The 21,675-nt window shown below is 40.2% G+C and overlaps 2 protein-coding genes across 3 annotated transcripts in view; both read right to left on the minus strand.

Annotated features, from left to right (window-relative positions):
- Window positions 1-2,416, minus strand: part of zmp:0000001236 (mastermind-like protein 2) — a 63,293-nt gene extending 60,877 nt beyond the window's left edge. Inside the window, exon 1 of the mRNA XM_036563216.1 lies at window positions 2,009-2,416. Coding sequence (XP_036419109.1) covers window positions 2,009-2,416 — 408 coding nt within the window. The remainder of the gene's footprint in view (window positions 1-2,008) is intronic.
- Window positions 2,417-6,843: 4,427 nt separating this feature from the next.
- gab2 (GRB2-associated binding protein 2) overlaps window positions 6,844-21,675 on the minus strand; it is a 64,139-nt gene continuing 49,307 nt past the window's right edge. Inside the window, exons 3-10 of one of the 2 annotated variants that reach the window (XM_036563232.1) lie at window positions 19,658-19,889; window positions 13,873-14,438; window positions 11,749-11,846; window positions 11,323-11,608; window positions 11,038-11,128; window positions 10,585-10,687; window positions 9,908-10,027; window positions 6,844-9,684 (exon numbers count right to left, since the gene is read on the minus strand). In XM_036563232.1, coding sequence (XP_036419125.1) covers window positions 9,541-9,684; window positions 9,908-10,027; window positions 10,585-10,687; window positions 11,038-11,128; window positions 11,323-11,608; window positions 11,749-11,846; window positions 13,873-14,438; window positions 19,658-19,889 — 1,640 coding nt within the window. In that variant the 3' untranslated portion in view covers window positions 6,844-9,540. Of the gene's footprint in view, window positions 9,685-9,907; window positions 10,031-10,584; window positions 10,688-11,037; window positions 11,129-11,322; window positions 11,609-11,748; window positions 11,847-13,872; window positions 14,439-19,657; window positions 19,890-21,675 lie in introns of both variants that reach the window. The other variant, XM_036563226.1, reaches the window with a different exon arrangement.

Raw genomic sequence — 21,675 nt, forward strand, 5'->3', positions numbered from 1 at the left:
AGGTTAATATTTGCACTTGGGGGTACACCATGTTCATGTATGTCATGCGTACTTAACCCCTCAATGGTAAAAGGCTGATGTGGGCTGTTCTAACCACACAGCTTTAACAAAACCGTGTTCTCCCACAGCCTCTTTTTGTTTGAGTCAGAGAAACAAACTAACAACCAAGCGAAAGCTAACCTACTAGGTATGATTGAGCTAGCAAACTATCTCACCTGTCTGCCTGTCGTCTGTTCGTTCGTCCAATCGACCACTGCATCATTCTCTGGATGCACATCCAGCAGTAAAGTGAATAAGAACCTTACCTTTTTAGCCAGTCAAACAATTTAGGTTTAGTCCACAACATGACCCGCATATGTATTGCCTGCTTATTTCCCACCACTTGTGCTTTTGTATGTAGTTCTCCTTCAGTTAAATAGCAGGCTGGGAAGGTTAGATTGAGGGCTGTCATTCACTTATTCTCAGCAGAATATTAGGACCACACCTGAGACAGTTCTCGGATTGGTCTAATAAGCAGACATTGAGTCATGTTTGATTTTATACTGCTATCTTGTTTTGTCATTCAAAATTTGCTGAATGTTTAATGTAACGCTCAGTTTTGAAAATTTGGTATTTTAGTCTTAGAACAGAATTTTTGGTTTGAGAGGTGTCAAACAGGTGTGGAGTATGTGGAATACAGAAACAGCAAACAAAAGCACAGCCAAAGCCCTGCCCTGACCTTCTGAGCTCAGGAATGAGCTCTACTCATACAGATTCTGCTTATATGCTAAAAAACAGACTTTACACTTTGTCCAGGATAGTGTTAGCAGTGTGTGAAGAGTGAATGACGTCTTCACTGCTATCTAAAATCTATGGGATACTTCAAGAGATATATTAGAACAACTGTTACGAATTAACCTATTTATGACTCACCAATATTACCAATATTTTGATGAGTAATGTAACAAACACTGTTAGTGTGCTAATACTTTTTCATTGAAGAGGGCTTTGAAGGATCAGGTGAAGATGTAGGGTGTATCGTGTTATGTCGATAATGACAGTTAGCGTTTAACATTTAATGGAATGAAAAACATACCTAAAAAAAACTCTTCAATACAATAAATATTTGAGTTTTTGACCTGTGGTGCATGTGGTACACTTCTAGGAAATAGCGTTCTATATCAAAAAAGTTCAATGATTTATAACAGCAGTTCTGTATGGAAATGGTTCTGTAAAAAATTATACATAAGACTTAGTTTTCCATCATATAAAAGAATCGTTTAACCAGGCAGGGAACCATTTATACATTCAAAGGGCTCTTTCAGTTATGATTCTATGTACAACCACTGCCTTTACAGAAGAACACCTGAAGAACCACTTTTTAAAAAGCCCATATTCCACATTTTCTTTGTATTCAGTTTTCTCTCTCTAGTTCCACTTATAACGTTCGTGTAAGTTTATGTACCAGTTACGATTTATTTTAGACAATCACTTTCCAACTTCTCTTTGTTCTTTAAAATTGACTGTAAATGAGCTCTGTTCTGATTGGCTGCCTCACACTAGAGCTCATTTATTAAGAAATCTGGTCGAAACACTTCTTATAACTTCAGTGTGAGTGGGTGGAGCTAATCAGCTGTAGGCTGAATAGGCAGATATATGAAATGTGTTGGATTTTGTGACATCACAAAAACAGTGAATTCAAAACAGGTCAGTTTCCATATATGGATTGTAGGGACTGGGAGATAACAGTATGTTTCGAAACTTTAAAAATGAAAATTAAACTAAGTTGTTGGTGTCTCATGATATGGGCCCTTTAAAGGGGGGTAGTGGTCCACCCATACTGGCACAGTGATGTGTCTCCCACTGCTGTGATGTGCTTGTCTGTAGTGTACGACCCCACTTCCACTCAGGGGGCTTGTTAATAAGCTGAGTAATTAGATCAGGTGTGACAGAGCAGGGAAAACTACTATAAACTAAGATGTTTATAAGGCCAACACTGTAAACCAGCGGTGTGTGTATTGAAACTCACAGCGATCCTGGTGCTGGCTTTGCTCTCCGCCTCTCCTGCGCTTTGCCCCTTGTGCTCGTTATTGCCCCTGCTCTGGTCCAGCGCCCGGCCGCTCTTGCCCCTCCTGGCCGTGCCGCCCTGCTGCACGAGGCTCAGCAGCTGCAGGGTGCTCTCCCGCTCGCGCTCCGAGCTCTCCGCGCGTCCCCGCTCGTAGCGCCGCTCACACGTGGAGTGATGGCGCCGGCACAGCTCGATGCGCGCGCGCAGCCGCTCCACTATGGCGCTGTGCAGCGGGGGGACCGCCGCCGCCGCCGCCGACGCTGCAGTCCTGCCCGAAGCTCCGGGCGGCCCGGGGCCCACCATGCCGGCGCCCAGCAGTGGGAAAGCAGCGGGCCTGGCGGCGGCGTGACCCGGAGCCGCCTCACCCATCTCTAACAACAGCGCTCTAAACTCTGCACACCATTAAACCGCATCAAAACATCTCCAACCAGCATCCATCACGAAGGATGATCAATTCAAAAAACTGACTTTCAAAGTCAAACGCTCGCACTTCTGTAGCGGTTAGGAGTTTAACGCGACCAAAAACAGCCACAAGTTTAAACACTACAGCAGCAGGCGGCTGTTCAGCTCTACGTCCCAACAGAAAAGTGCCATAGTAGCGTGGACCACTGATGTTATTCTGATTCTGCTGTTTGGTGCCCCCCGCCCCCGTCACTACTGCCAACTACTGCAGCTACCAGCTACCGAGCGTCTTCACAGCCCAGTTATAATCCATTCCGATCCAGAACGAGCTCCGCATCCCCACAAACTCCCGGCGTCTCCTCTCCTCTCTCTTTCGCGCACGCGCTGCTGTGCGTCTTCTTCTATTTACTCAGAAAAGGAACAAGAACTGAAGTGGACAAATGCTCGAGCGTGAGAACGCACGCTCCCCGTCCGCTCTGCGCGCGCGCTGCTCGCGGGACTCTCTCGCACTCTCTCGGAGGCTGCTTGTTCGCGCGAGCAGGTCCATCCGGGCTCGACAGCTGGAGCGAGGGCGCGAGCGCGTCAGATTCCTGGCTGTTCGGCGTCAGCTGTCGCGTTGTGCCCTCTAGCGGCGCTGAAGCGGTAGCGCTACTCTGACAACAGCCTTTCAGTTTACAACTCAAACGCGTCAGGAGGCGCACAGGAACAAAACACGAAACTTAGATCATGTAAATCCAAGGCACTGTTTCTTCTGTGCGGTCACTTGGCCCCCAAGACCTCATTAGTTTTGAAAAAAGTATAAATCCTAAGGTAAATGATTGTAAAACAACATGTCCACTTTATTACACTTGTACATTGTATCTGCACTCATTGCCCATTTTATTAAGTTCACCTACTGTACAGGTGAATTTTCTACTGCTACAATTACAGTTTGTAGCCCATCTGTTTCTCTGCATAATTTGTAGCCACCATCATCCATGGGCCAGGGGCTCATCACTGGCCGGGACCCCCACTGTCAAAACAAAAAACAAATGTCTCTAAATAAACTAACTTTACAGGAGAAGCAAAAACTTTTCTCACTTTAAGTGTAAGTTAAGGTAACAAGATTTTAGCATAAGTAATTTTGGAGCATTTCTATTGGTCCATTCAACATAAAATCTTCATGCAGTGTAAACAGCAGTGGGCGATTTTAAATTATGTACAAAAATGAAAAACGCTAATAATGTTTTGTTCTGACATAAAATATATATATGTACACGTAGAGCACATATATTTTAGGGACAGAACTTTTATCTGCACTTACTGTCTATTTTATCAGGTCCACTTACTAGATTATACTCCATCTGTTTCTCTGCATCATTTTTAGGGGGCCTTTTTTCCATTCATCAGTGGTCATGACCACCACAAGACCACCAGTGGGAAGGTATGCTACATGTCTCTCATTACCAGCATGTTTGGTGATTTCCTGCTCTGATGTTTCCAACTAAACCTGGCAGTTAACTGACGGGTTAATTCAGGTGTGTCTGAGCAGGAAAATCACCAAATTGTGCAGAAATCTAATCCAGCCCTCCAGGACCAGAGCTGGTTTTAGTTCACAGCACCAACCTAAATTTGGTTTACAGCCTCTCAGAAAACCAGGTCAAAGAAGTTAGAGAAGTTAACACCTAAAGTCACGTTTTCAGTTTAATTTAACGTAGATGGAACGTAGATTTGACATGAGCAGCAGTGTTCGTATAAATGTTCCTACACTTCAGCCTCCAAACTGATGGCATACACTTTTTCCTTCCTGCAAAAGTGCTGTGACTGACCAACATGAAGATCCATTATAGCGCTCCAGCGCCTCCTGCTGACACCAAATGGCAGCAAAAACGGTGATCAGAGTTGGGCTAAATACTTTCGAAAAAGTTAGTGATGACAGAATACACTGTGCTAAATGTATTCACTAAGGTATTACAATGCATAAAAATACATACTCAGAATACATTTACAATACATATTAACTGTATGATTTTCAGTTTATGATAGGTATATAACTTTTCACAGAATGCCTGCACAAGTCCAGTACCATGACATGTACTGTCCCTCCCTGTTTATGCCTTTTAGATTGAGTGGTTGTCTACTATTTTGCTGTGATCTAATGCACCTTAATTTTTAATGATTAATTTACTACTTACTATTACTTTTGATTACATTTTCAAATCTTCTTTCTCTGTTATTTCTACTGTAAGGGACATGAGATACATTTTAATGTATGAAAGGTGTTGTATAAACAAAGACTATTATTATTATTAGTATCACCCGAGAATATGTCCACTACTAACTTCAGTCATCCCTCGGAAGAGTTTACTAACGCTCAGATTAATACTCTTCACAGTGATTTATCAGTCTGTTCAGGCTTTAGAAGGAACGTCAGTGTTTGTAAAGAAGCCATTTTTGAGTTCTTCTTTAGAGTACGTCATTACATGCTGTGTGCTGATATTAAAACAGTTACTTATCAAGCAGTGATTGTGTTTCTTTTAAAGATTTTTATTTTAAATTTAGTGGTTAAGTGTTCTAAAAGTTTTCTCCTAAAAAGTAACTGTTTTCTCAATACTGCCTTTACAAAACGTAACTTGGACAGAATACAGATACATAATTTCTGCATTCTGAGTACATATTTTGTTACATCCCAACCCTGGTCACAACGGCATATTCCATCAGCAGAAGTACAATCACATTTATTCTAATATGGTCATGCGTCAAACTGTAGTAAAGTAAAATAATAGCTTGTGGAGTAACACAAGGAGTTTTCATAATATGCACCTCCACCTCCAACAAAGACAAGACTTGAAATGGCCTGAAAAATCAGTTTTCTGGATTATTAGTTAAATGGGTGATTTTTTTTCATCATGTGCTTCTGCAGCATTTACTCTACACCTGCCAGAATGTGAATGTTTACTATTTTCTTTTGCTGTCTGTAGACCAAATATATTCCATCGATGTGAGCTCTGTTAGTCATACAGTCATTGTATTTGAAATCAATAGTCAATTGATCTCTATGTCTGAAACACGGTCAGATTGCTTGACCACTTTCTAAGGCTGTGGCTTTGAATAAATATCAGCTGAGCATATCCATAACAGAGTAACAGCTTCGTCAGCACTGACTGGCAGAAGAGAACAAAAGCATATTCTAGTGAAAACATGTTGACATGATGAAGGCCTGAGTCAGAGAACAGGGAGATGTTTTGTAGGACAGACTGAGTCATGGCCACGGCTGCCAGAAGAGGTCAGTGGGGTGCCAGTGATCTTGTTCAGACAGGGAGTGGCCCCCTGCTATCAGCACCATCGTGGAGAAGGAATGTGTGTTTACACCAGATTCTACATCGAAAGTGTTACCAGATTTTAAACAAAAAAAATCCTTCAGTTCTATTGTTTTTGTAGTAATCCCACACATATTTAAATTAATAAGTGAATGAATATTGAACATGATCTTAAAAGAAAGATCTTAAATGGGATCTTAAAATTCAAGGTTATCTTTGTTGTCATTTTAAATGCCTCATCTTATTTTACAGCACAATGTTAGCAAATGCAACAAGTTAGAATAAAGTCATTAAAGGGGAATTTCACAGATTTCCAAAAAAAAAAAAATGCAGAATTTTAACTTTGAAGAAGTTATTTGAGGTGAAAAGCTCAATTAACAAGAAGGGTAATGAGTCAGTTAGTCATTGTTCACAGTGGTGGGGATAGGAGCCAGACATCTGAGGAAAACTTAACATGAAGGGCAGGTTTCCCAGACTCAGATTAAGCCTATAACAAAAAGAATTTCCAGTGGTAATTCTGCACCAAAAATTGACCCTGACTTTTCAAGATTAGGCATAACACAGGTCTGGAAAACCAGTATGAAATGCCTACAAATATGTTGCATGAAGATGCTTAAAATGTATTTTTTCAAAGTCCATAGTACATACTGGGCATTGTAAGGCAAAATAGTACCAGCAGAAAACCTTTCCCATGTTTTTGTCTCTATTTTACCATTATCAACATATAAAAACTCAGAAGACACATAGGTTCACTGGACATTTCAGATTGTAAATAAAATGGCTATATTTGCGTAGTTAACATTGTGACATTCCGATCACCACCACTGTAAAGACATCTGAACCAGTAAGCCTCTCCACAATGCACCATTTCACATCAAACCATTCTTAACAAATTTGTTTACATCTCAATGACTAAATTATGCACAAAAGGTGAAAAAATGGCTGGAATTCCTCTTTAAATTCAAATTAATGTGGAATTGACAATGTTCAATTAAATTTCATTCTGATTAAGTGTGAAGATGCCATCAACATCAGTTAAAGCAGACCTAATGAAGTATATAATATTTTCCCCATCACAAGATAATCTCTGAAAGCTTGTGTTTGCACTGCAGTTTATTTTTGTCAACATTTTGAGTATATAATATCACGGAATAACAAAATGTATTTGTGTATCCCAAAAGTACCACATTTGACCATTTTACTGGCTTTACTTGGCATATTGCTTCACAAAATTGAGACACATAGCATAAATTAATGTTAGTAGAGCCACAAATTGTCATTCTTACAGGTTTCCTTCCTGTGAACACATAATAAATTAATAAATTAATTCACAAGCAGTCGGATAGAAATGCTTTACAGTAGTAATAGAAATAAGACAAAATGTACATTACTCAAAAGTGAACTCAGTAAATGAAAAATTGAACTGTTTTTTCTATCATTTTCAGACAACAGATCTTTCAACAAACTACAGCATACACTCTACCACAACACAGATATTCAGTTCACTTACGAGTACTCTCCTAGGACAGCACATTACATTTCATATTCATCATAGACAAAGGCATGGAAACAACCAATTTCAGTCATTTAGCCATTCAGCAGAATCACAGTTCAACGAGGGAAATGCCAGTGCAACATTACCACAGAAATTCATCCCCAGAAGTTTAAAACATAAGTGTTATAAAAACAAAAAAGGCAGTCCCATAATCCACATTGACAACTGGTTCTGATCCATATACAAGCTAAGGGAGGACCTGGACCACAGAGTGACTGTAGATCAGCCCCGTCTCCCTCCTTCACTTGAAGTGTTCAATAATCAAAAGCTAGAAAACAATAAATAGAAAATGGCTATGAATAGTATGAACATGTCATGGCATTTTTCAAAGGCATAAATAATGTCTCAAGACATTAACCGTTCTTAAAACGCAATACAAATGTATATTTTGGAGGTCCCAGCCTACCATTAAAAAATTAAACCTGACTGAAATGACAGTATTTTTTTTCTTTTCTGATTGAAAAGCTCGAATTCACTCTATATCATTTGTCATATGTGATTGTAGCTGTCCATATAATCGCTCCAGCCTGAGCTCAAGGCATTTTATGACAGCAGTTAAAACAGGAACTACATTAGCATTTTTGGCCAGAATGTCAATACAAATTCATCGCTAATACAGGAATTGGCATATAATTGGCACTGCTCTCTGTATTCTCTTGGAAATGTAGCACAGAAGTCCTGACAAGTGACCCAGACTTTAACTTTGCTGTAAATATGCAGATTTTAACTGTAACTTAATAGATTTTCAACACTGAACAACCTGAAGTATCGTGCCTAGTTCTTAAAGACTTTCATAATTATGCTTGTTAGTTTGGATATTTGAACAGTAGTGAGCTACTGGTACTTGCAGTCTTGACCTCCTACTAATCTGGTTAGACATAAAGCATTAGATGTAAGAGTTTACATGGAGCTGCACCAAAAGTGATTGATTGGAATGACAAGTAGGTCAGTATGGCTTTACTTTCGGTCCAATACAGTTACCATGCAGGAGGAACCAGTAGACTGGAAGATGAAAATACCACAAATGCATTTGTAACTTGTAACATCCACATTAAATATCTTATTGAAAGAATTCGGTAAATAAACCATGTGCACTCACAGTCACAAAAAAGAACTTAGGAACACCTGTAAATGTAATTAATGACAAATTAATGCATGTTTTCCATTCAGTCCTTATTTGACCTTTCCTTACACAATGTCATGTGATTACCAGTATAGCCTAGAATCCAGTTTAGCAAATGGCCCATTCAGGTGCGAGAAAATATGCATATCTGGGCACCACGTCCTCAAGAACAACTTCAATATTAACTGTCTCTTCTATATTGTATTCTATTTTATACAGAGACAAAGATCATTTTGTCCATAAGCACACCTTTTGGCAAGGACAAGAACATTCCAATTTATTGCTGAATCAGTAAAGCGGGAATGTTTCAGCTTTAATCTCTTCATAGTCTTCCCTACCAAACATGCACACCTAAGCTAAAACCGGGCATCTGCATGGATGAAGACCCCTCGATGCCCAGCTCAGCTAAAATGCTCGGCTGTAGTTTAATGAATGGAAAAGCTTGTTCTTTACCCTAAACACAAATGGGTTTTAACATTTGCGCTGAGTCTCATGTTTGGTGAACCAGTGATAACCTTATTCAGCTTTCTTCCTCCTCACAATCGATACAAGTCAGATTGCAAGTCAGTGTGACTGGCAAGTTGTCATTGTAAACTCACTCAACTCTGAAAAGAACACAGTTCTTTAAATTTGCTGCAACGCCCATTTGTCAATAGTAATGACACTACACTAAAGACGACTTTCCATGAATCAATGATCTTTGTGATCCATATTGCACTCTAAAATAAAAATATTCTCATGCAACTGCACTAATTAGGATTCATCTTTGTTGAGGCAATCAGCACAGACAGCTTTTTCTTTTTCTTTTTTTTTATCTTGCACAAATGAAATCACATATCACATAACGCAGAGATGCCAGTTTTCAGGCAAGGCAAGTCTTTGATGATTAATGGCTGTTTTTTTCCTCATAAGACCAAGTGTTTGTTATGGCTTTGGGTTCCATCTTGTAAGGTCATTCCATGTGAAACATTCTGCTGTTTCTTCTGTCTGCTTTGACTCAGTCTGTCTCTAGTATCATGGCACACCAGTCTATTGGGAAAGGAGGTGATGAGGCCCACGTGCAGTGTGTGTCGCCTTGCTGCCAGCAGTAGCACATTAGCATGTTATCATTCTGTCAGGACTTGATGCCTTTGGTCGGCTCACCGGACTGCCGTACGTCCGTCCACTCCTGCATGGTGTTCTGAAGGGCCTGCGTCTTCTCCTTGTCCACTTGGACGTAGTCCACTTTCTCATCTGACGTCGCTGAAGAGGTGGAGGGCTGCGGGAATATTGAGAAGAGATTAAAAATGAAGTAAGTGACAACAATAGAACAGAAGCTTTTGACTGACAGACTTGACTGTATCAAAACAACAAACCAATAAAATCCCAGCAGCACCACTGTGCAAGTGCATACTGACCACAATAAACAGAAAATTAATTTTGCCATAAAGTTTGCAGTTTCTTTAATGCTATTTCTGATGGGAAGATTTTGTCTGAGCTACCTTTCTGTGTGGACCAGGGGAGCCAGGCTGGAAATCTAGAGCCAGATAATCGACGTTACCACATTTCCTAGGAGCAGGGCTGCTGGTACCGCTCACTGCCGGCGAGGTAGATGCTGGGTTCTGCTACAAACAGAAACAAGCAAAAACTCAAAATCAAGACATAAAACCTCATGGTACTATAGAACAGTTTAAAGACCAGCATATTAGGAAAAGAAAGGAATAAAAACACAAATTATCTCCATAAAGTCTTTTGCCTGCATTTATTAATAACAAATAACAATTCTAATTTGAAACACATTCCTATTCAGCCAGTTCTCAATATTAATGTTACTGAATGCTGATTTGAACATTTGGTCTTACCACTTTTAGTCTTGTTGTTTTTGTAAAGAGAAGTTTGCTTTTGATAAAAAAGATGCTGTCAAATAATGATACGAGGTCAGACAGAGGGCTAGATAAATACTGACCAAGCTTTTGACCAATATTTATGCAGAAATTCCCAAAACTTGCATTCTCAGCTTAGAGATATTTTTGCAGAGAAATCAAAATTTGCATTGCAAATGTGTCCTGAGGGGACCACAGAATGAACTGGCCTCTGCTACTTTTGTTTCATTATAAGCAACATTAGACATGATTAAGCATGGTTATTTAGTACATGATTGAGTCTATAGATTGCTCACCATTGCCACATAATTCTCCTCGCTGTCTGCAGAATCGGTGCTGGTGATGCTCTGGGTGGAGATGGGTCGACAGTGTTGCGAGGAGATGGAATTCATAACAGGCCTGCACATTAAAATATAAATGGCTGCTTAGTTATTTACTTTCTTCTGTACAGTTTTTTTTCACTGACACATTCAGGAATGGTGTATTCACCCATCAAAGCCTGATGCAATCTTCCGTATAGATTTCTTGCTAATTCCAGGAATACACACTGTATCACTTCCGCCAATTAATCAAATATAGGCTGATTTGTAAAAGGTGCATCTTGCATACATTTCCTAGCACAAACGCTGCATCAGTGTTTGATATGAATTTTCAGACTGTGATCAGCAAAAATATAAAGTTTTTCCAAAACTTATCATCAACATAAACTCACTCTTTGAATATAAATGGAGGGTGAAGTTTAAACTCACATGGGTCTGGTCCAGGACAAGGTAACAGGGCTCTTGAAAGGAAGCTCATCAATGATGCCGTTATTCCTCAGGTCCAGAGGTGTTGGCTTTGCTATGGATGAAGACAAGCAAAAAGAACTTCAGGGCTGAAACTTTGATTTCATTGATTTGGTTATGTCCTAAAAAGACACTGGTCAGGATTTCATTGAAATACAGCACAGATGCAGAATGGCTCATAAAGTACAGAAGGCAAAGAGAGGAAAGGACACCAGGGAACATGTGAAATGGTCAAAATGTTCCCCTCACCTTTTCTGTTGGGTTTAAGATTGCGGTTGATCGGCGGTGGTGTGACGTCACTCAGTCGGCCTGGGCGGTGGCACAGTGATGCCGTGCTGCCTTTCCTGGTTGGCAGCGTGGCAGAGAATCCCGGGAAATCAAAGTGGTGTGGGCCAGGACTCATGGGAATGTAGTTGTTCTTGGGACTGTCTGCCAGGGCAGCGTTGAGGGGAGAGGACGAGGACCCAGGGTTCATGGGTACATAGTTATCATCGGAATTGCCACTGTCTGAGCGGGTCAATGGAGTTTTCGCTCTCTGTCAAAAAAAGGAAAGGAAAGGATCTGATGTCACTAGGAACAGACCGTACTGGAGTGTACACTGGAGATAAGATATAATTAAAATGGTCTGTGACTGTACGTCTGCTCTGGTAAAAATAGGAACAAAAAGTGATTTACCAGGTAGGAACTGAAGCCATCATTGACAGACTCTACTGACTGACCAGAGTTATTGAAATAGATCGGACGTTGATGACTGCTGGTCTCAAAAGAGGATCCTGAAAGGAGGTGACAAAAAGCAATAAACATTATTACACCAAAAAAAACATCCTTCCAGGGCTGGCTTGAATAATTTTAAATTATTGAATATTCGTTTGTTACATTGGTGTTTATTTATTTTTTTAATAGGAAAGACCTTCAGAAAGAACAGTTTTTGTTATTATATATAAAATGATAAAAGTAAATCAATTATAGCTGGTTTAATTGAACGCATCATAACTTCATGCTAGGCATTAACTTGCCACACAACAAACTACATGGCCTTTAAGGCAAAAAAAAGAGAAAAAATCCCTCAGAAAGAAATGATGTATAGGACTTTAAATTATCACATAATAAGAAAAATACTCTGTCCAAAATTTGCGATAAGAGGCTGGTATACCATGGAGCCACAACAAGTTTGACGAATCCTCTCAAATAGGTACGTACTGTGATTCTGAGAACGGCCAGTCTGTGACTCCATGTAACTGAAATATTAGCACTTTTGCTGTTTTTCTTCTTTTGTTTTCTAACTACACAGTTTCTAGCAGGTTTAGAACGTGACAACCCAAGCAGCAGATTGGTTTATCGTGACAAAGTTTTTACTGCTGTAGAGTATCCTTCTCACATTGTTAATACAGTACAGGAACTGCTCTGCTACTACCACCCCAACAAGACACATTTACATACATTATTATTTTAAATATCATTTACTACTCTATAAAAAGTGGGAGTGTGTGATTTGACTGAATCACTATGGAGTTCATGGCTCACTGGCAAAGTATTTAAAAAAAAACAGGCTTGCATTTTGACAGATGTAAGATGCGCGTCTGGCACAGCCGGTGTGGACTGGAACACTGATTAAAATTAAAGCGCATCAGTAGGTGATTTTGAGAATGTGTTTAATTACATGCTCTGTAAAATCAACAGGTATCCAAACTGCTGTTTGGGAACCCCCCCTTACAAGTATTTAGCAATACGACTAAAAATCTCATAAGAAAATAATCATGAGAAAGTCATATAATATGAGAGGGACTCCTAGACTGCCATATTAAAGAGCCCTCATTCCTGCATAAATTTCCGAACAACGACTAAAGCGTTCTCCGAGCAGACGAATGCATGCAACTGTTTCATCATACACTCCATTGCCTTCACATTAGCGTTTCTGGGAACATGGCTGCCAAGCACAGGTGCATGAACGGACTGTGACTGAGCCAGCAGGGTCAAAAGGTCACTTCCTGTTACTCCAGACATGCTGGCCTGGCCTGACTGAGCGCAGAGCCACCATAGAGGCCCAGAATGGAGCCTGCTCATCTGTTTTTTTCACTGCTTATCAGGCCGGAACGAGCCACTCTGGGACTGCCTGCATGGCTTGAATTTCATTAGCCTCCCAGCAGATCAGAGCAGGCCATGCCAGATTGCCTCTTTGTTTCAAATCAGATGCAAGCTTTCAAGAGAGGAGGGAGGGAGGGAGGGAGGGAGGAGAGAGAGAGAGAGAGAGAGAGAGAGAGAGAAAGAGAAAGATGAAGAGAGAGGAAAATCAAAAGGAACAGAACCACCATGACAGAACAATGCAACAGTCAATGAAAGTTTGAGATAACAAGAAGTAAATGCTTTAGTGAGGCTGGGTGGAATGAAGTGAGAAAAATCAATAGTTTTCACTGAATTTAAGGAAACCATTTCTGTGACGAGCTTCAGTGGAAAGTTTTCTGACATGCGGTTTATGAAATCATAAGAAAAGCTGGTCATACTTCACTGAAGGGCAGCATTCGTAATGATACAAGGCACCCACATAAGCCTTTTATGACAAGTGATGTAAACCTATACTGAAATTTAGAAAAGTTTATTCCAACAAGTGTTAGTTGACGTAAAACTTGCTGAGGTGAAATGACATTAACACTGACAAAAGCAGTCTTTAGGGCAACTGACACGTGTTGGAGCCTTTATAAAAGTTTATGTAGGTTTACATCAGTTTAGGGTTAGAAAAGCTCGTGTAGGTGGCCTCACGAGTGCTGCCTTTCTGTATTACTGAAAACCTGAATTCAGCACCTCTGTGAAGCCTGATGTTCTCCACTGCTGGAAGTGTGTTCCTCCTTGGAATGACAGAAACATTGGCCACTTCTCCATTCTGACCACCCAGTGACTGAGGGCTGCCCCAGCGAGTCTCTGAGCTTTGGCTGGGTTTGGGCGGTCTAGGTGGTGGGCCGCCAGTTGAATCTGCACTGGATGGCGTCAAGGCATTGTGATTCCTGTCGAACGTGCGGGGGATCTGATAGAATGATCCAGGTGTGGTGGGCAGGTCATAGTTGTCTGTAGGGCGTTGCTCAATGAAGTGTGAGGTGGCCAGGGCATTACAGGGCGTCTTGTAGGTGTAGACTTCTTCAGATTCCAGCTCAGAAGCCCCCTCTGAGCTGTAGCCACGGGGCAAAACGTAGCAGCCGTCCCGGGGAGATCCTAGCTGCTGGTGCTTGCTGGGTTTGGGCAGACTGTAGGAACCGTGCAGCTGAGCGCCCGTCCCATTCAGACAGTGCGAGAGACCATGAGTGAGGCGCTGAACAGCTGAGTCACTGCCCACCAGCAGGCTCCCACGTGAGGCCTGGGAGAAGCTGGCACTCCTGGTGGAGAAACAGAGAGTACATCTAGTGATACTTTTTTGATAACAAAAAAGACAGAAAAAATAAAAAAAGAGAGAAAATCTATCTTTTTTTCATCAAAAAGAATGATTAAAGACATCTAACTGCAGATGACATGTCGGTACTGATGGGTATCGGTATTATGCCGATATCAGCAGAAAGTGTTGGATCTGATATCGGACAAACTCTATCAAACGTCTACCACATTTAGATTGTGGCATGTGATGTTATCTGTGTATTTTTCTTGTGGGATAGTACAGTGTTAGTACAGCAGTTTATACATGATAGCCTAATTTTAGATTTTAAGAGAGAAAATGCTTTATACAGAACATCACCATGTGAAGACAAACAGTATAAACGTATAACTGACATCAACCCGGCAACAAATCAAATCGTTGATATATGGTGCAGTAAACAATTATGTTGCAACCATAGTGAAGCTACACACAGAGATTAAACAATTTGAATGCACACCAAACAGAGATATAATGGCTAGAAAGAAATGTGTTCAAAACATACTTTTTTATTTAAAATAATATTAGACTGCTTAGAAGTGCAGAAATAGCCTACAACATACATTTTTCTTCCTGCTTATGTTGAGCAACACAGCCCCAGTGCAGCCAGCAGTTGGCAAGGGAAAAGATTTGGCTCGCTGTAATGAAAATGCAACGTTAATTTAAACACTGCAAAGCCACTGCAGATTTAGAAACTCTACACTAAAACGAGCACACATAGGTCTTTACTATGCCCTGGTTGTTTTTTAATAATTACTTTTTAGCAGTTCACAGTTAAACAAATCTGGGAATGCTGCAGCCCCATCAGCACCCCTACTTTCCAGAACCATAAAGTGAATAGCTTGAATTAAAAATAACACTTGTTAAAGCTTAGTAGTTTTTACTAAAGAAAACTGAGATCAGTATCTGTATTGGCCGATACTTAAAGGGTCTATATCGCACATTTTTTCCTTGACATTTAAGTGACTTTATATAATAAGTCATAACTCATCTCTCTTTGTTACTTTAAGACTGATAGTTGTAAACAACCTCCATTCTGACTGGCTGTCCTGTATTATGTCTCATTTAAAAAACACTCTTCTTAGGTTTTTTTAGTAAGAATGGGCAGGGCTAAACTGCTGTAGGCTGAATAGGTGGATGTATTTATATGCATAGAGACAGAGCACATTTATGCCACGCCCATACCGTGGGCACCTCTGCACTTCCCACTGACTTGCACTGTGCACTTCACTTTATTGGTTTTAAACTAAAACTGCAAATATGCCAAAAAGCTGCTGCATGATGGGTTGCATGACAGATAAGATTAAAAACCTGATTTAAAGTTTTTACACGATTCTAAGATACAAAACAAAGTCAAAAAGATGTCATAATTGGCTTAAAGCTAAAAACTGACAGGAGGGCTCCCCATTCTCAGGGATTTTATGGGATCCTGATATTATCTACGTCTATGTGCGCAGCAGACTTTTGTGTCAGGTAGGTCAAAAGGTTAATTACTTCTGGACTGTAATGGTATGTTTTGAAACTTTGACAATGTTCAAACATTACTTCAACCTTCTCTATTTCAAAAAAGTGAGGATTTTTTTTCCTGTCCATGACATGGGTCCTTTAAGTTTTCAATATTTGTATTGGTATCGAAAAAGAAAAAAGCGTCATGCCATCTCTACATCTAGTCATTTTAAAATGTAGACTGCACCTGTACAGGGTGTGTTTGTGGAAGGCAGTGCATACTTTGTACAGGTTCTGCATTAAAAAAAAAAAACAAAAAAAAACAATATATGTACACAATTTCCTGGAAATAATTATTTGAAGAATGCCCAGAAGTGCCAAACCCTGTAATTAACTGCAACCTTACTCTAACAACACACATGACTTCTGACACTTAGTTGAATGTACTCAAAACCTTATAAAGTAATGATTCTAAATGGCCACAGGGGGCAGTGTTTCCCTTTCATATTCACTCTAAGTTGAGATGGATGATGTCTTTAGAGCAATTCATCATAAGCAGGGAAAACAGCACATAATGAGACAGATTCAGAGGCAGAATGACATTCAGTATTAGGCAGGCAGTATGGTGGCCATGATGTAGTGGGCCAGTGGCAAGAGTTTAAAATGAGTTTAAACCTGCATCCATGCTGAATAATGGGTGCATGAAGTTTCCCACAGTAAAATGGGCAGTGCCTACACCCATGGGACTTGACTTGCACAGTTTGCATATACTCCCTTGTATGAGCCTAACAAGCTGTATTCTCAAGACCATACGGTCCAGTTTATTTTTCAGCATGGAAGTTCAAATGCACAGCATCAGGCCACCCAAAAATGCTAATGCTATTATGAAGAATTAAAATTAGAAAGGGTCATTTAGCATCAAACAAAAGAGATCATTTTACTACAAGGACCAAAAAAGCATTTCTGAATAGTTTTCTTAAAGGGGAATTCCACTGATTTTTCAAATTTTCTGCATAATTACCTTATTAATTATGACTTGCTTCAGATCTCAGCAATTAAATTATGCTGACATTTTGATAAATTGCTGGAATTCCCCTTCAAGTATACCTCTTAACTACCGTGCTTATTTCTAAGCAGTCTATAGGACATGTCTTTTAATGGAGTTTTCAAAATAGAATGTGAGACAATAGGATGAATGAGATCAAATACGGATAGCTGCTGCGCACATCCTGTATGTGGATCCCTCTGCAAACATCACTCTACATCACTGCTTATGCCAGGATGTTCAGAAATCTTTCTTAGGAGTTTGTTTAAGAAAAAATGTTCTACGCAAGCATTATCTTTATAGGTAATCTGAAGTTTTTATCTATATCCCAACACGTCAAGTATGACATAACGTCTACTCAGTGGACTAGTGGAATGTTTCAGCGCTGGAATTTTAACTCCTGTAAACCAGCAATACCATTCTTTTATGCGCATTATGATCATCTTCACAAAACAGCATAATCTGAGTAAGAGTGTCTTTCATATTCTGCCTTCAGTTTGCTGTATTGACACAAAAGTGCCTGCCCTAACTCAGCTATGTCAGCAAATCCTTCACAGTGTAATGATGGATCAATATATCAAACATTATTCATTATGCACCTCTGATCCATGCAGTGCTCTCTGAAGATCATTTATCAATCCATGATAAATGGGACATCATCTCTTCAAACTCATTCTGACTTGATGGATGATGCATCAGTAAGAAATATGGATGAAAATGTGTGGGAGTGGGTGACAGAGATCTAAGCCTGCATCAGCTGGGATGGCTGAAAGGGTTGCATTTTGCAAGATCTGACCCAGAACAGTGGGAGTTAACTGGTCAAAACCTGCTGATGTAGTTGTGTAGTACCACTGCAAAATACTTGCTAGTTCTAGCAGAAAAATCCGAACAACTCCGTAAAAGAACTTTTCTTCAGCTCATTCTACAAAATTGCTGAGGCTGTGATCACCCCTCTGGGACTGAAAATCATGTTTTACACAGTTTTTAGTGCGGGTACAGATCACTATATAAGAAAATACATGACTAAATGTTGAGCAGAGCATTTCTCAGGGCTCTCCCTTGCGAGTCTCTTCTCCTGAGATCGAATAGCCCGCTTTCTTCTGTGCACAACCCAGTTCTTTTTTCACACAGGTTAATGATGGGTGTGGTTGTGGCCTACAAGGTTATGACTTCAGACCCTTAAGGGGCTAAGGTGTGCTCAGTTAACAGCAGCAGGTGGGGCTGGTTTCATATCAACTAGGCAAAGACTTTCACAATCTTCAAAGCTCACTTCAAGGAATGGCTCATTGTCTAGGAATACAAAACACGGTAAACGTCTTTCCTTATGTAATTCTATTATAAACCAAAACTAGTCATAGAAAGGGGTAAGCACAGGATATTTCTGAAGCTATGTGTCTTTGAATTTCATGTTATTAAGGGGCCCATGTCCTACATTTTTCTTATACTAACATTCCACAGTTAATTTTTATAGTATCGTTTTCCAAGCTCTATTGATGTATATTTATCCCTTAGAATTAAACAGGTTATTTTTGTGCTTTTCAGACTGATATACTGCTAAGATTGATAAGACTGATATGTTAATGACATTTGTTCTGACTGGTTACCTCTATTGTGCTTCATTTAGGCTGAAACACTTTTTATAACTTCAGTATGAGTGGGTGGGCTAAGCTCCTCTTGGCTAAATAGCCAGATACACCTAAATGTGTTGACTTGTGTGATATCACAAAACAATTAATTCAAAATACACTGATTTTGCAGCTTAGTTTCCATATAGATGAAGTCATAAATAATCATAAACTTGATTCCCACAATCTAGTGTACTTAGTATTTTGGTAGGGCTGCCGCAGATCTCTGCATATGGTGACAAAAACCACACCATGGTCAGAGAGCACGTTGCATCCCTGTGGGCACATGATGTACTGACTCACCCAGGCCGAACACGTATCTCACTAACCCTAACCCTGTTAAGCATGGAACGGTCCATGCACTAAATACAGATGAAACTCTGATAATAATAAAACGCTGTTATCATATCCTATGGACAGCATTATATAACCTTTCTGTTCACTGCACTTTCTTTTAGCTATTCTTCTGATTATATATGTATTAGAACATGTATTTGTGGATCTTGGTAGTTTCCTTTATATCAGAATTCTGTGCTTTTAGAACCCTAAAGTGGTCTGCTCACCACTTGATATACCTCATAATTTATGATGAAGGATTGCACACTTTTGGATAGTTTAGGTAAGACTGTCAAATAGGAATGTTCGCTTGGATTCTCGTGTCATTTTACTCAAGTTAAGAACAACTCTGCTTTTAAGAAACACTTCCTAAGAGGATAATGAAGGTCTTCTGCAGCCATGAAATTTAGAGGCAAAAGCTCTAAATGTAGTATTTTTGTTTCAGTATAACGAAGAAACATATTTTAGCATTCTAATGGCTTTTTTTTACATCATCATTGTTTATGCATAATAGAATGAAAATCCCTTATGGGCTAAGAAAGTTGTTGTTGACGTGTCTAAAAAGTGTCTCCAACAATTACATCATTAAGTTGATGTGAACACAGTGCCTTTAAAATACACAGATTGCAGGCAAGATCTAACACTACTCCTGCTATATGGCCTATGGAGTGTGATGGGGTGTTTGAAGACCACAGGAAGCCCACCATGGGTGCCTCCAGAGGTCACAATCCTTACCGAGCACTCTCACTTTTCCGGCTCATGCACTGGTGAAGAAGGAGGTAGTCCTGGGGGGCGCTGTTGGACAGGGGGCCGTGGGAGTGGCGTACAGGCATGTCGAAGGTGAACAGCATCGGCTGGCTGGAATGGGAGGGCGCAGAAGATTTACGTTCACCAATCAGAGGAGCCAAAGAGCTGCTAAGGTCACCGGCCATGGAGCGGGACATGTGGGTAGTGGATGGCCTGTCATCTGCATTATGGAACAAAAAAACAAAAAAGATGGAGGACTTTGAGACAATGCACAACAACGTCATTCACAGGTAACTTTCATTTTCACTACGAGGGAGTCACTGGACTTGATTGGTGGGTTGATCCAAAACCAAAAGCATCACAAATCACAAACATCATGAGGTAGCAGGAAGCAGGATGTCCTGGGCACTATAGAAGGCTGTTCACTTCAGTGACCTCACCATTTTGTATTTATCAACCTTAAGTGATACGGCCCTGTTTTGCATGTCTGCATAAACAAAGGCGAAGAACAGCAGCCAACTTGTCTTTTCCCACTATAATCAATGAAGTCAAAGGACAGGGAAAATTCAATTGAGCACTTTAAGCTGTAACATCCATGTCGACGGCTCGTATTCAATAGCTTTCAGTGTGTGCTCCAAATTCAATCACTGGAGATGGCCAATCCGTCTTTTTGGGGGGGTGGGATAACAAAAGAAGGAGTCTTAAGGCCTCTTTGTCTCCTGTCAAAGGTCAATTTTTACAGCACTCTTTAGTGCCGCTTCAACTACGAGCGCAAAATCACGCAGACTCTGCGTTGTGCTGCTTACTTCCTATCTGTCTTAACACAGAGCTGTGTGAACATCATGGCCTTTGCTTTGAGTTGTTTCTTGGTGACATCTCTGATTCCTCCTTCATGGGTCTGCCGAGCGAAGGCAAATCTCAGGCCACAGAACTCAAAATAGACTGGGCAGAGAGCCAAAAACCAGGAAGTGCATATGACCCCTTTTTCCCACCAACCATCATCCTCCTCATGCTCAACAAGCTTGGCAGAGAGAGAGAGAGAGAGAGAGAGAGAGAGAGAGAGAGAGAGAGAGAGAGTGAGTGAGAGTGAGAGAGAGTGAGAGTGAGAGTGAGAGTGAGAGTGAGAGAGAGAGAGAGAGAGAGAGAGAGAGAAAAAATGTGGGCGGACTAGTAGCTTTACTACGTTACTCTATGAGACTTATACTTCTGCATCTTTTTCAACAGACTGCAGTGGGAGGCAGACTTAGAATTTCATCCAGGCACCTTGTTGAGTTTTTCATATAGGTCTATGCAGAGTTGTATAGACTACATTTACAGATCAATTTAATACATGTTTCTACTAAATTAAGTGTAAACAGGGTGCCAGCCTTGTAAAAAGGATTGTGAAGTGCTGGATGCAAAAAAATACAAATACATCAGAAAATCATCAGCACGTAAAGATCAGAACAAGTAAAGATCATGCAAAACAAATACATTATGGAGAACTTTTAAAATATGTTTATCAATAAAGAGTCAGAAATAGCTTGACCAAACATGCTAACACGGCTAACAGTGAACAGAATCTGGTAGCCACTTATTGACATGAGGTTAGCTGCATAATTCTATGTGGTCGTTGTTCATTTTCATTTCTTTTAGCAATGTTAGATTTTTTTAAACTATTTCTTTAACAGTGTGAACAGTAAATTAAATCATTATAAATAAATTAATGGGACAAGTTTTCATTCACTATTAGTCATGATAGCATATTTTTGTGAAGAATTCCTTGAAGCTACCATAGAAATACTTAAACATTACTTAAATGTACTAGATTACTTCAAGGGGCCTATACGTTTGCATTATTAGAGAGATTTACTCAATGATTGTGTTGAGTTCTCCATATACACCAAGGGATTGGAGCAGGGAAGTGGTGGAGGAGTGGAGAGAGGTTGGACAGCGGAGAGTGAAACAACTCTCCTCTTAGAGGCGCAAACACCCATCCCACAGTGAGGTGGAAGCCAATGATGTGG

Source organism: Colossoma macropomum, unplaced genomic scaffold (genome assembly GCF_904425465.1).
Source record: "Colossoma macropomum unplaced genomic scaffold, Colossoma_macropomum, whole genome shotgun sequence".
NCBI lineage: Eukaryota > Metazoa > Chordata > Actinopteri > Characiformes > Serrasalmidae > Colossoma > Colossoma macropomum.